Source organism: Copadichromis virginalis, linkage group LG15 (genome assembly GCF_057382275.1).
Source record: "Copadichromis virginalis isolate Kocher_CV1m ecotype Utaka linkage group LG15, C_Virginalis_male_GT1.1, whole genome shotgun sequence".
NCBI lineage: Eukaryota > Metazoa > Chordata > Actinopteri > Cichliformes > Cichlidae > Copadichromis > Copadichromis virginalis.
Window position 1 is genome coordinate 18,528,729 of NC_140632.1, and position 15,779 is coordinate 18,544,507.

Genomic DNA, 15,779 nt, shown 5'->3' on the forward strand with positions numbered 1-15,779 from the left:
CCTGATGAATGATGGTGTTGCCACTGCTAATTATGCACTTTCATAACCTGCTGTTGCTAGTTTGAAAATGTGTTTACTGCCACTTTAATGACAATACCAAAGCTCAGAGATTCACAGTTTATACTGTTGCAACAGTTTTCAAAAGACTAAGCCATTTCTTTTACCTCCAGTTTTGACTTCTTCTCCTGCTATACCAGCTCTGATGTGAGGTATTGTCTGAGTCGCTGCACGATTCAGGAGAATACTGCAGCTAGTACCTGTGCAGAGGTCACTCAGAGATTCTCAGGTTATACAGAGGAAGAAGCTTGAAAAACTGCATAACTAAACACCTTCTGCTCTCTGCTTTGTCTAAGTAGTGACAGCAATATTCAGGATGTTGGTCAGAATTGTGCAAAAAGTACCCGCGACTGGGCAGTGTTGATGTCACTGTGACAACCAATGCAGTGACCAAACTGGTGGCTCTAGCAACAGCTGAATGTCCAAGTAAGTGGCCAACACAAGCAGTCCCATATGTTCTAGTGGATAGGATTCCTGGTTTTCACCCAGGTGGCCTGGATTGACTCCCGGTATAAGAACTTATATTTTATGAACAAACATTTTAATAAGAGGACATAAAGAGCATAGGTTGGTGCATAGGAGTGGAGGAAGGTGCACACAGGTGTACTCCATATTATGCAGAAGGTCTTGATAATCTAAGATCAACTGCAGATGATGTATGGTTTGAGGTGGGACAATGGAAGATGATAAGCTTTTTATTGGGCGGGAACACGATGGAAAGGATTAGAGATGAAGACATCAGAGCGACAGCTCAGGTTAAGTGTTGTGGAGACAAAGTCAGAGAGTGAGGCTGAGATGGTTTGGGCATGTGCAGAGGCAGGGTAGTGGATATACTTGGCAACAGATGCTGAAAAGTGAGTTGCCAGGAAGGTGGAGAGGAAGACCACGGAAAATGTAAACAATTTCACCTTCAAATGAGAAGAGGAAAAACTTGAAGAGTAGGTCAGACCGAAGGTCAAAGGTCAGACAGAAAAAATACTGGCAAAATAAATTTTATGTACAGCTCTTGGCGTTGAGTTTTTTCTAAATGTATAGTGTGATTAGGGGGCGTGTAGAGACAGAGATGCCCCTAATCCTCAGAGTGATGCCCCAGTTACCTTATTGTCTGTTTATCTGTGTGTGATTCAGTAATGCTTATTCATGCATGAACCTGCAGCAGTACACACAATTCTTCTGTCTGTGTGTGTGTGTGTGTGTGTGTGTGTGTTTAGTATCTATTCCTATCTTCAAGTGGCTGTAAATTTGCTGCATGTTGGTTGGCTTTTTAAATAACTCTAGTTTTCACACATGCACATATGCAAGGTAATCCAGACATACACACACACACACACACACACACACACACACACAGAGAGGGAGACAGAGAGAGAGATACTCCTCCCTGTGGCAAATATCAAGCAAGAGTCATCAGCTGTCTGGTCCTTTCTTCTCACTTACAGCGCACACACACACACACACACACACACACACACACACACACACACACACACACACACACACACACACACGCCCACAAACAGACATGTGAGCATGTCAGCAGCTACCATGTGAAATGTAACAATTTATAAACATTTTTAAACAACTTTTTTCATCCTTTCAGCCGTTTAAGCCAAGTTTGAACTTATTTAGGAAAATGCTAAGTTTAAATTTTTTTATTGGTTATTAATTATTTTAAAGCTCTCACCACACCATTTTTATCAGTCGATAAGAAAAAAATTAAAAGAATCCAGACGACATTTTATGGAATTTAAAATCAAGACAAACTCCCTGTTTACATATTTTCCATTAAAAAACAGTACATTTCCGTACAAAAGAAAGTAAATCATCATAGCATCTCTCCTCATTTTCATCCCTCCTGCTCATACAACTGCAGTAGAAACACTGGTTTAGCTTTTGTACATTTTTATCCAATAAATAATTTGCTTTCTAAATGGTGCCTCCAGTATAAGAGTTCAGGTTTTATTCATGCTTTGAGGTAGTTGTGTCTTTGTATTACCATCGCGTCGTGAATCTGTGTGCCACGCACAGTCCCAACTCACTCAGCCTGCTGCTCCTCATTTATTATTAATTAAGTCTCCCATTAAAAAAAAGTTTGGATGGAGAGGGGAGGAAACTAGGGTGTGTCTCGCTGTGTTAGACTGTGTGCAGCTGATGTTAGTGTTTATCTGTGTGTGTGTGTGTGTGTGTGTGTGTGTGTGTGTGTGTGTGTGTGCAGAAGCAGCTGGTCCCAGGGTGCGTGAGAAATGCTGCCTGGTGTGTGTGTGTCTGTTATACCTGCTGTGACACAGCAGAAAGTGAACAGACACACACACATTGAAGATGTCTAAAATAGATGCTTTTTTTCCTTTGAATGCAGTTAGCGAGGAGCATTAGAGACGACCTCAGTTTCTCCTGACGATTAGGGCTGCTCAATTAATCGAATTTTAATCACGATTATGATCTGGGCTTTCAACGATCATTAAAAATGACTGAGCCGATTATTAGCCCCTCCCTCGTTTATCCGCGACACCTTAAAGGCCGGTCCGTGAAAATATTGTCGGGCATAAACCGGTCCGTGGTGCAAAAAAGGTTGGAGACCGCTGATTAAGAGGACCCGAGGGAAGCTCGGAAAGCTAAGCAGAAGTTATTTGGAGAGGAGAGTGACTGCCGTTGGTTGAAAAGAGAGGTAAAAAAAAAACTTCAGTGGTGTTGCACACTATTTTATATTATTTTTTAAAGTCATTGTTAACCCTTTAAAGCCGGTCAGAGCAGCACGCTCCGTTTTGTGTAACTATTTTTAAATCCCTGTAGAACCTGGACCATGTAAGCTAGCACAATAATTTGTTTTGCATATGAAACCGAAGGAGTTGTACTTACATCTTATGCCATCAGCTTGTCCTCGGTCACGGTTTCCTTCCACATATAGCTTTGCAAAAATTGCATAAAAAGCTCTTGCAGGAACAAAAACATAATATTCCAGAAACACGCTTCGCTGATCCGATCAGCTGTTCGTAACACTTCCCACAGTGAAACAGGCGTCAGCGCGAACTATCACATGTCCGCCATTTCCTGGCCGAAACCGGAAGTGACGTCATTTTCGCGGAAATGTAGTTTTTTTTTACTTGTAGGCCTTAAAACTGGTCATGTTAGACTTTTCTGAATAGTTTCTGGGATGCTTAGAACTCGAATTGCACTGCTGGAAATAGTTTATTTTGATGCACCTGCTGTTTTCTTTGCAAATTTGCATCATAGGATTGTTTTTTTGTTTTTCCTGCAGTATATAAAAATTGGTGTATCTCCAAAATAAAACTATGAACACACTCAAAATAAGTTTCCTGTTGTTGTAAACTATTTTTTGCAACTTTTTTGTATTTAAAGTTTTGAGGGATAAACCTCTTAAATTTCTCCAAGTAGAAATATATGTAAAAAAACAAAACAAAAACGATTTTCAATTTTTTTTTGTAGTTTATTGCACTTTTTTGCAATTAATGTAGTTACTATGGACTTAATGCATACATATTATTAAAATATGGGCTATAACAGTTGTATAGCAACTTGAAATGCTCCCATAAATGGCACTACAACATGTAAAAAAATAATATAAGCTCTGGCGGACTTGGTTCTATAGTAGGTCTTAAAGGGTTAAATAAATATCGTCAAATAATCGCGATCTCAATTTCAGTGAAAATAATCGTGATTATCATTTTTGCCATAATCGAGCAGCCCTACTGACGATTTTGACTTTCTGTGCACACAAGGCCTGAATTTCAGATCTCCCGTACTGATGTAAAAGCACAAGTCTCGTGTTTCTGTGTGAAATGGAAATCAGCTTTTGAGAGCAGATAGTGTTAAAATGGGCCAGTGGCTGCTTCCCGTCATTACCCCTCACATTGCATCATGTCACATCGCAGCTCCTGACTGTGCTTTAAGTCTCATCTCCTCGATCACCTCATGTTGCATCACATCTCTTCAAGCTGCTTCATGTTCTCCATAAAAGTCTGTTTCATACATAGAAAAACATCCTTTGTGGCAGCACATGGAGCAGATAGGACAGGGCTGGGCAATTTATTTTTTACAAATTATGTCCTCTAAGTCTCTGGGAATTTGGACAGTTATTTAAGTATTATCTAAATTAACTTTAATTTTAATGCTCATCAGGACAGAAATGCCATATACTGACCCCCACCAGAAAAAAAAGGCTTTTTTCTCTACACAGTGTACTTTAAACATCGGCCCAGAATTTCTCAGGTGTTGCATCCTGACTAAACCTGAAACTAAACCTTTCACAAAATCTATCAGTATTATTATTATTACTATTAGTATTATTATTATAAATCAGGCCAAATATTTAAAGAGTAAAAAAGTTGTTATTCCCATATGTAACATAAAAATAACAAAACCATGAAGTAAAATGGACACTCAGGACCAATTAACAAAATTACACATATATAAATATTTTTTTCTTAGTTTTAAGAATTGAATGTTTATATTTCAGCTGAGCTTTTAGCTTTTTAGTCAAAGTAACACTTTTTGCAACCACCGTTTGAACTATATGGCAGGAATATGGCAGAACTGTATTAATATAGTAAAGTAAGCTATTGTCTGTTAGGGTTGCAGCTAAAGTAGGCTCCATCAACTCTGTTACAGGTCAGATAAAGCAGCCAGCCAGTATTTTTTTTTATATATACTCCATTCCTTGAACCTTTGGTGAACTTACTGTTAATTAAAGGCGTTATTTTCATTTTTGGAAGTTTAATTTCCTCTGTCCTCATATTCCTACAAACACACAAAGCCACACAAAGCCTCCAGTGTCCAATGCAGAAGTCAGCGTTCCCAGTCCCACACCCAGTCCGAGTCTGCAGTCTGTGTGGGTTTGGACTGAGCTGACTAGAAAATAGTGACAACAGCAGCACCAAGTTAAGACATGTAGACATCATTGTCTTTTTCTCTGTCAGCTTAACTATTTCTTTTCCTCACCAAGTCATTTTCTGAAGTTTGGGGACTGGTGTTTTGATGGTTTGTCCTTTCCAAAACAGATGGGACACATTGTCTAAAATGTAAATTTAAAAAAAAGAACTGAAGCATCTGTGAATCATCTGAACCCGTGTATTTAATTAGAGGCACCACACTGTCAATAATTTCCTTTTTTAAATTCATATGTTCTGACACATATGAAACGAGCATTTTTAGTATTTTAGAAGTAACTCTTTGAACTACTGTATGGGAAACATTTTTTAAAAATTACAAATATTTTTTCTCAGTGAAAAGTAACATAATACTTGGAAATATTATTGAAGATTCAAAGAATTTGTTTGATGACGTAACGCACCTTTAGCACCAGGTAGCTAATCATATTTCGACTAGTCCAACTTCATTAACCTTCTAAATGTGTCGTTTCCTGTCTTTGTTAATGTCCAGAGTTACTGCAGTGGGGTTTACTTTCGTTTTTTAGAAACACTTCAGTCAGGGATAAATGGTGTAGATGTCATCTAGCCTAATGAATTTCTAAATTCAGTTTTTCATTAATTCCTGAATGTTCAGCTTCCTTGTAACACTCTGACAGCCACATTGATCATATTAGTACTTTATTTGAACCAGCGCTGCCTCACTAAAGGATGGCTAATGATGCCAGACTTAACAAGCCAGTGCCAAGCTCCAGTCTATACATATTACACAATAGGACAGCTCTGTAGTAAAAAAGGGGCCAAGAACCATTTAGTAGCTAAAATCTTGAGCGAAAAAACTATGATAAAAGACGAGGCAGACGTAAAGTTTCTGTGTGAAATACTGCAAAGTATGTGTGTATGTGAGTGTTGACTTTATACCAAGTGGAATTCAAATGATAAATCAGTCTTGATGCTTTAGTATGCCTCACCGTGTGTGTGTGTGTGTGTGTGTGTGTGTGTGTGTGTGTGTGTGTGTGTGTGTGGACGCCTTTTTTCCGCTGAAGGATCTCCAGTTCCTGTCTCCCGGGAAACCACTCTTTTAATCAGGCTGCCAGGGCTTTAGGGCACTGCTTTCCATACCGCACAGCGCTCCACCATCGTGTTTACCACTTTATCTTTCATCTCAGCACAATAAGCTACTTCTACTCTTCTTCTCTTTCTTTGGCCATTGTTGTAAATCTCTAGTTTCTTTTTTTTGTTTTGGACTCCATCTTCTCTGTACTCAACTGGACTATGATCTGATCCCAGATGATTTCTGCTCAGCGCTCCTACAGTAAAGCCAGACAGTATGAATGAATATTTTTCATAGAAACAACAATATATTTCAGAAACTTTCCTTAAATCTATGTTTAAAGCTTCTTGTTACCCCCAGGCTTCATTATTAGCAAGCTGGCAAAACCAAAGCATTTCTCTTTCCCATTGGTCCAAATTTCTCCTCATCCAGTGGGGGTACAAATTTCTCTCCTCATTATTCTGTTCACTGTTCTCTTCCTTCCCCTCTCTCCTTCCTCTCTCTATTCTCCTCCATCTCTTTGAGTTGATTCTGTGTGACTGGGGCTCTATTGTGTCTGGCCATCAAACACATTGCATACAGCCACCCATGCAGAATACACACATATACACAAAGACATGCTTATTGGAGAACCTCTCAGTTTGTTGATCCTATTAGGTTTACTCAATCTACTTTTTATTTCAATGATCATCTAAAAGAAGAACATAGTGGACCACAGATTGCAAAAGCTAATAGTTAACCACACTGTTTTGATGTGCAGTGTAATTTTAAATATGTAGTGAGTGTTGCAAAGGGGAAAAATATATTTAAAACAAAATAAACAAATAAGTTGTGATTTGTAGAAAGCGGATATAAAACCAAGTCAAGTTTAAAAGCCAAAGAAAATAACATGGTTTTAAAAATGTTGGTGGTGATGAAGCCAGCTGTTTCAATTTTTTAGGCTCAAAGAAACAATCTCCCCTATGCTTTAAATATGTTTAATTTAATTCAGAAAAGGTCAAATTTGGTGTAGTTTGGAGGAGAGGCAATTTTAATGATTAGAATTATTGAGTGGTGTAATATATTATTATATATCTTCATTTTCCATATAAAAAAAGAGTTCATCTGAGAAATCTTCATCAATATTGGGCATCAAGTGTTGCTTTAGGGCTTCTGCGGCAATAAAAGACAAGCAATCAAAATGACTGGCAGGTGGTGTAGAACAGCGGTCCCCAACCGCCGGGCCTCGGACCGGTACCGGTTTGTGAGTCGTTTGTTACCAGGCCGCGAGGGTTGAGGCTCAGGTGTGAAATTTATGGTTTTCAGGGTTTTTATTGGTTTTTATCTTTATTTTTTTTAAAATAGTTTTTATCATAACCCGGTTTCCCTTTTCCCGTGTGTTATGAATATATCTTCTGTTTTTTGGTACCAGTACTGGTTTTATTTTGTTGTATTTATCCGCAACACCTTAAAGGCCGGTCCGTGAAAATATTGTTGGGCATAAACCAGTCCGTGGCGCAAAAAGGTTTGGGGACCGCAGGTGCAGAACATGTAATATTCAGTATAACCTGCTGATATGTTTTGAAGCTTCAACAGTTTTTAAACCCAGGGGTACACATGGTCATATGAGCATTAAGATTTGTTTGTAGTCCATCTTCAGCACATCATAGTTTCACCACAACTGCGCTTCCACTTGGCTCAGTAATTTGAGCCAAGTGGAAGTTCGATCCTCTGAGCGCTGTGTTTGTCTTTTCCTCCTTAATATCTTTCCCATCCTCCCTGTGACGTTTTCCATTGAGATCAAGGAAAAGTGGTTTGGAAAAGGTATAGGAGGTAATTTTGGGTCTGTTCAGCCATAGCCTTGGTTTGTTAGCCATGGCTCATTGCAGAAAATTACAATGTGGTGATTACAAGTGGAAAGTTACATTAAAGCCAAAGCCATTAATTTTAAAGAACATGCATTATATATTTTTCTATGGTGATAAAGAACTCCACACTGCTTTCCATTTCCCTCACTTAACTAATATAAAATAAATCAATCAAAGGATAAGTAAATAAAAAGACACTTTAAAACCTCACAGAGGATCAACTTTACTGCTGTAACTGGAAAAGACTTGGAAAGGAAACACCAGGATCCTACCATGAATAGGATTCGATGAAAAACACAAACTGGGTGTACTGGGTCTGCGTAATGTAACACAACCTAGAAATTATCATAGCCACAAGTAATCATTATGCACACAAGGACCACCGGGCATTCATTTTGTAAACTGCTCATACAGCACAAATGCCTGAAATTAGGTGAGTTACATGTCTGCTAACCACAAGGCTGGATCATTAAAATTCACTTTGCTGTAAAGGGAATATTTGAAGAACGAAGCGCAGGAACGTACTGTAACCCTTGTAAAATTACCGATTAATATACTCATTTCCTTTTATATTGCAACATCAGAAAATAGTGAAAAATGTGTTTAAGTTTTCCTGAAATACTAGTACCTTTATTTTATTAACTACTGTACTATGAAGGTCTCATACTATGAATAAATTGTTATAAATCATAATAAATTGTAATAGTAACAGACCTGTTGTTCTCTACCGGTTGTTAGTTGTTAGTTCCTGATCCTTGAAGAAACATCTGCTTTCCATCTGTCCTTGCAAAGTGCTGATAAGCTGTTATTCCTGCAGATACTGTAATAGATTTATAAATTATAGATCCACTCCTAAATATTTTATAGACTGAGCTGACACACTTTAAAGACGGGAGGAAATGCTTCCCAGAAACTGTAACGTGTAACTCAGCACAAAATACAGAAGTTCTGTATTTTGTGCTACTCGTAAAACCAAAGTCAACAAGTGAAAGTTTGTGTTCTGTAACAGAACACAAACTTTCACTTGTTGACTTTGGTTTTACGAGTAGCGGTTGGTTGCAGGACTCCACACTGGATTCCTGAAGTTGAATAGACCAGTACAATGCCAGGGTTTAAGTATTGCTGTGTAAAGCAAATTAAACACTGGATAAAAGCAGTAGTTCCAGCTGAGAGCTGCAAGATTTCAGTTAGTTTTGTTCAAATCAAGCAACTTTTTCTATTTAGAACAATTAATTTCGCACTGCAGAATTTAATTTAAACTGTTACCACCCAAAGGTAGCACTCGACTGGTGGGTGTGTTAAGATATTTTAGATCTGAGCTTCTGTTTCACTTCTGATATTTATTTTTAGTCCTACTCATATTTCCTTGAGTATTTAGTAGTTTAGTTAAATACAAAACAAACATTACTCACTGCACCACCTTATGGTAAGGACTGGTATTGCGCAACGTTGTTAACATGCTAAATATCGTGTACTTGAATTTACTTGAATACCCTTTTATCTTGTAGGACTATGGCTGCTAACATGGGGTCCATGCGTATCCTCATCAAGGGGGGAAAGGTGGTCAATGATGACTTCACCCAGGAAGCAGATGTCTACATCGAGAACGGCATCATACAGCAGGTAAATCACTGTTATGTACACATGTTAAATGTGCACGTGTGCAAATGTATTTTTACTTGCAAGCACATTTTTCCACGTGTCATACAGTAAAAACTTTTCATCGCTTTCACACTTTCGCTGTCCAGTATATCTCCAGCTGTTAGCATGACTCATTTCACAGTAATAGCATGAAGAGAACCACTCGGTCAACTCTGTGGCTCCAAACCATGGTACTATAATTATCTCACACAGTGTTGTCATGGAGATAAGCATCGGTTTATGTGGCGAGGACGCCTTTGAATCAGCTGTACTGAAACGTTCCAGTGTTGCTGCAGCTGTTGAGCATTTACACACTCTCTGTCAGTGCTTACTTCCATCACCACTGACAACAACAGCTATTTTTTTGCAGTATTTAAAGTGTCGAAGCTGAGCGAGTCATACTGTAACCAACACGTTCTCAGTCCCAAAGCGTAACACTTTACGCTAACAGTTCTAATATTAAAAATGGGCAAAGTTCTCAATAGTGAGGTCAGCGTGTGTAAGCATGCAGCCTGATCTAAGCTGTCATACAAAAGGGGAACATCTCAGGCTGTGAGACCTTTTTGTGAGTTTGTGCCAATCAGAAGAAAACCACCTAGAAGTTGAGTTAAACTGCAAATATGCACAGCTCCTCTGGTAAGAAGAAAAGATTACCAAGTGTACTAATGTTCATGTCAGCCTGTTTAATTGTCAGCATTATCACAAAAACAGTTACCAAAGTAATTAATAGTCATTCTCTATGGACTGTGAAAGTATGTATTTCAGTGTGGATGAAAATGTCAGATTGGCTAACAAGCAATAGATGACACATTCATGCTTAGAGCTATAAAATCAATGTCAATTTTATTTATATATCACATTTCACACAGTTATAAATGACCTCAATTCAGCAGGCAGCTTGTTCCAAAGAACAGGACCACAGTAATTGAAAACACCCTCAGCAGCACATCTAATTCTGCACCTGATTACCTAAAAAATAAAAATCTGAAATTAGTTTGGTTTAATATACCAAACAAAATCCCTAAGATAAAGAACCTTGAATAACCTTAAATTTAATATATTAAACGATAATTAATTGATTGTATTAAAAGTAAATGTTTGTTTCCTTACATCTTGGCCTGATATAGGCCCAGAGTTTGGTGGTAACGCAGGTTGCAATTAAAAAATATGTATCCCCCTACCGGGGGCATGGAAAATAGCTACTTGAGGTTGCTAGGTGAAACTAATTGTAAAGAGATAAAGAGTGATGTAAAGAAAACCTCCTTGTGATTGCTTTCCTCACTAGTAGATTGCCACAGCTGCAGTCTGCATGGAAGACTTTCTCTGCAAACACTCGTCATTTATGGCCCTTTTATGGTCGCCGTTCTCACACGAACTGTACTGTACAGCAAAAGTGAAGTCGCATTCCCTGGCACAAGCTGCATGGTTTCTTTGCTTCCTGGTTTTCACTTCTTCTCGTCCTGTCCAGCGCTGATGTGGTCCCGTCTGAGTGACTCTTTGTGTGCGAAGTGACTAATATGGCAAGCATAAATGGGTCCTTACGCTCCTTAGCAAGAAAAACAAAACAAAAATATTCTTCTGAAAATGGTTAGGCACAAGACGATCCTGAAAGTCAGTGAAAATGCAGATAATGTCCAAAGAAACACTTAGAAAGGTTGGCTGTGGCTCAGGAGGTCGAGCAGGTCATCGGCTAATCGGAAGGTTGGTGTTTTGATCATTGGCTGCTCCGGTCTGCATGCTAAAGCAAGCAAGAAACTAAACCCCGAGTTGCTTCTGATGTGTTCATCGGAGTGTATGATCAAAGGCTTTTAGACATAGAGTAATAGTAGCTCAAAAGCACTATAAAAGAACCAGTGCTTCAGAAAACCTACTTAAAAAAGTCTGGCCTTTTTGGAAGCAAAATAAAAAGAAATTTGCACAGTGATTTACCTCTTGGTGACCAGTTTCAGCTAGAAACTATTATTGTGTAGCTGGGACTTTAATAAAATAAAGTGATAATAATGTGAAAATAAAGTACTGTAATTCGTGTGTTTGTGTTTTCTGTGGCAGGTTGGAAAGGAGCTGATGATACCAGGCGGAGCTAAGGTGATAGATGCCTCTGGAAAGCTGGTGTTACCGGGCGGAATTGACACCAGTGTGCATCTGCAGGAGACCTTCATGAACGCCACCATCCAGGACGACTTCTACAGTGGGACCAAGGTACACACGCTGTAAACACACTGCTCAAACACACTCACACACAGGGCTTTGCTGTGAGCAGGCTCGTCAGCATGCCTGTGATTAAACACATTTCAAGTCTGCAGACAGCTGTCATGCTTTCTCTGTGACTCTGACGTGTCTGCAGTGAAATACTGAGTCCTGCTTTTAGCTTCATCAGGACTAATGACCACATGTTTTCTCACATTGGTCTTTCAGGAAGCAAACACCTGTCAGCAGTTTCTGGTTGAAAGCAGAGACTTATCTTTTTTAGACACACATTCACACAGCTGTTTAACAAATACACCCAGAACAGATGAAAACTAATTTCCTGTGAATGTCCTGCATGTTTTCCACTGAGAGCCCGAGCAGCGAGGATGATTTCATAATTAAGAGGTTAAGAGGTGTTATTGTTGCCTGCAGTGGTATGCATGTGTTGGAGGATGTTCTCAGCTTGTCTGTTTAGATGCTGCCTGGCATGCCTGACAGTTTTAGTCAAGGGCGTCAGCTGTGGACGCCAACAGTACAGTATCAGCAAAAGATAGTCATGTGACAAAAAGTCAAAGTATATGTGTGTGTTGTTGTAGGTGATTGCTTCATCAGACACATCTAATAATATATTACATGATAAATGTAAAGTGGAGTCCCCAGAAGATGATGAGTAAGTTTATTTTTTGTTATTTGGCTCTGCTAGTGTACATTTGCATGATTCACAGTTCAAAATGATCGTATGTACAAATGGATAAATACAAATGTGTCTTTCACTGGGCCTTTGTTGAACCCTTCTGCCTGAAACAATCCCCTTTGCCCTGCTTCTGATTGGCTCTCCCTTAAACAAAAGCTTGGAACAGTAGGCCAGAACTGTGGCTGAGACCATATTAAGGATACATTTACATCATACAGAGCGAAGAGTAGAAAAAACTGTCTGAAACAGAGAATTTAAATCTGAAATCTGAATTTACGGCTCACTGGGATTATTTAGGACTGCGCCAGGTGTCACTGACAGTGGGCTGATCTATTTGAATAAATCTGTGTTGTTCTGTGCTCACGTGTTCATACGCCAGCAGCAGTGACCCAGCTGATAGCAGCAGAGCTAACGTAGCACCGAGGAAGTTGCAAAGGGTCAGCAGTTTGGAGGTTTTTCACGCCTCTGGGGCCAACCGCTTTTCTTTGTGTTAGTGCAATCATTTTTGACAAAACTAAAAACTGTGGTCTAGTGACGGGAAAGGTTGCGCTCTATCTTTGTCTTTTTGTTTCTCACTCGTGCTTTATGCATCAGTTATTAACGTTATTGCTGCACAACTGTGAGTCTCACATGTGAAGAGATGAACTTCTAGTGATATTTAGTTTAGGTTCAAGTCACCCTACTTCAGGTACTTCTGTTTATTCCTCAATTTATTTTTTTATGTAACATGAGAATCGACACCTTCACTAACTTAAAATATAATCTAACAAATAAATACATCCAAAAATATCAGTTTAGTTATTTGCTATTATTGCTGTTAATGTATTATTACCACTTCTATGACTTTAGGAACAATAAGGACACAATGAGCTAAAGGAGCAGGTATTTTAACTAGTTTTCTTCATGTTGCTTTGAAATTTCCCCTGTTAGGCGTAGCAAAGGTACAGGAAAAGTGGTGACGTTAACCTGCAGGTGACCCACAATGACAGCTTTTCTTTTCCTTTTTTACTGCCATTAGATAAAAGACAGACTTCAGAAAAGTGTCTGTCCCACAGTGTCGATTAGAATCAATCAAAATGCGGGGCACCGTGTCAGTATTTGGGGACGAGGCCTAAAAATGTTTTATATTAATGCTATTCCCTCCACGCTGCCCGCCCAGCTGGTCTTTCTGCTCAGTGTAGCTGCTGACGAGCAAGTGATTGTCTGGGGGAGATCGTCAGCAGCACTTTTAGTATCTTTTCTCCTCGCAGCCTTGCCGGCATGTTTGGAAATTATGGTGCACATCATAAAATAGCGGCGGTGACTTTGCTGTGCTGTAAGAGGAGAGAAATGAGGCTGAAGACTGGTGACAAACTGGTGCCAGTTCTCCCCCAGCCCCCACCGCTGCCCTCGCTGCCATGACAACTAACCCGCACTCTTAGCATGGAAATTTCTGTGTGTGTGAGAGAGTATGTGCACACATGACCGTGGTAGTATTGTGTGGTTCCTATGGTGACTGTGTTACCGCAGCAACTGCTCGTGTAATTGTGATGAACCCCTAAACTATTTCCCCCCTCTGCATCCCTCTCTCCCTCTGTTTTGTAACTGTCTGCTCCCTCTTCTGCTTTACTTCCTTCCTCCTCTGGTGCCTCCTCCTGTTCCTCTGCTTCACCCCGATTTATATAACACGCTGTAATGGTGGAAGGTCAAGAGGAAGAACGTGCTGCCCGGATAGGAATGATCTGGAACTGATGTTTTAGCTTCTTTGACATCATGCTGAAGTCTTTTCAGCCATTCTTAGCTGCTTATCCAGGTGAAGGTCACCAGACATGTAGCCAGTCCATCATCAGAACCTTCTTTCTGTGTCTGCCATGGACTGTATATAAAAGATCTGTAAGGTCTGTAAAGGGAAGCCAATGATGACCAGCAGGGGGCGATGCTGACCACTGCCCCACATATGTAGATGCAATATTAAAAACCGTGAACTCTTTAAAGTTAAAATAAAAAGGTTTCGGCCTCAGGGGCATCACACTGCCTGACAGGTGACGGGTTTGAACAGTTAAAAAAGACTTCCAGACGATATAAACTACAATCGAAAAGCACAGCTGTGTCTCTGTTATTAAATACTAACAGAATAAAGTGTGTGATCTGCTCTCACTGTTATCCACAGTCAGTCTTTACAGTGTAACACTGATCAATCACATCCAGCTAAGCAGATCTGCTTTTTTTTTTACATAAAGCCTGAAATGTTGCCTGAGCTGTATCTGTCACAGCAGGCCTGGCTGAGATCATTTAAACGTCTCAGCAGGCTGAACTGTAGCAATGAAGAGAAGGAGGAGGGTAGTGGAAGAAGGTGAGGTGCTCGGCTGTAATAAGAAGTACGAGTGGAGCTGATAGAGGCTGATCAGAGGGCTGGAGCAGTAATCTGTCTCACACTGATAGCCTCTCCCAGAGTCTGACACACTCTCACCCCCTCACAGTCGCTTTCATATGTAAAGGAAGCTTCAGGCACTCATGTGACAGGATTTCTGTGTGCTCGTTGGTTCTTCTTGGAGGAAAAGTTAACTTTTTCTTTTGTACATTAAAATCTTCACAACTAATGCTATTTTTAAATGATTGTGTTCGGTGTGGTTTCAGAATGAATCAACTGTTAATAAAAACATTTGAACTGTTATTATTAGATGTAACTTTCTCTTGGTGATCTGTTAAAATAATCCAGCTTTGCAGTTTAAAATCCCAAAAGTATTGTTATTGATCTTTATTAGTCTATAGATGTTCTTCTACTGGGTTTCAACTTCTTTTACTCCTTCCTTCATGCCTGCCGCCCTCTCGCCATCTCTTTTACTTTCTATGCAGGGGATTATCTTCACAGTAGGGGTTTGGGGTCTTTTTTTTTTTTTTTTTTTCTAAATGACATCAGAAACAGCAGTATGCGACATTACGTGATGGCAGAGCTTCAGTTCATCCTTTGTCATTTTTTTTTTTTTTTTAATAAATAGGACAGGGGGGATGAATGAGAGAAAGAGGGGGAGAGAAAGAAAGAAAACCAAAGGGGAGAAGAGACGGTGAGAAGGGGGGGGGAAGAGAGAGAAAAAAAAAAAAAGAACTCCTGGGTCACCTGTATGGAGAAAAAAAAAAAACAAACAAAAAAAAACAAACAGAGGAGACAGCAAACAACAAAGAGCAACATAATAATAGAGAAAACAAAGCACCATCACAATAAACTAGCTAGTCATAGATATCAATATTTACTAAATAATAAACGATATTGTGCAGCACGCAAGATAGACAGCGCACAGTGTGCTTTGAGGCAGCAGCCAAGAAAGCTTTAGTCCGCGTCTGTGAATACCCATGTGTGCATACCTGTGTGGATCAGCATGCTTGCATTCCAAAGGTTTCTCCATGTAATGATCTGCTAGGGAGTGTTGGGGGGCCAC

At 39.6% G+C, this 15,779-nt stretch overlaps 1 protein-coding gene and 1 long non-coding RNA gene across 3 annotated transcripts in view; one reads left to right on the plus strand and one right to left on the minus strand.

The window, feature by feature from the left end:
* The window catches only part of LOC146692253 (uncharacterized), a 16,536-nt gene extending 13,379 nt beyond the window's left edge, over positions 1 to 3,157 (minus strand). Inside the window, exon 1 of the long non-coding RNA XR_014915158.1 lies at positions 2,914 to 3,157. This is a non-coding gene — a long non-coding RNA (uncharacterized LOC146692253). The remainder of the gene's footprint in view (positions 1 to 2,913) is intronic.
* LOC146692254 (dihydropyrimidinase-related protein 5-like) overlaps positions 1 to 15,779 on the plus strand; it is a 35,485-nt gene that overhangs the window by 1,676 nt on the left and 18,030 nt on the right. For both annotated transcript variants that reach the window (XM_085432316.1, XM_085432317.1), the window contains exons 2-3: positions 9,350 to 9,464; positions 11,532 to 11,681. In XM_085432316.1, coding sequence (XP_085288442.1) covers positions 9,354 to 9,464; positions 11,532 to 11,681 — 261 coding nt within the window. In that variant the 5' untranslated portion in view covers positions 9,350 to 9,353. The remainder of the gene's footprint in view (positions 1 to 9,349; positions 9,465 to 11,531; positions 11,682 to 15,779) is intronic.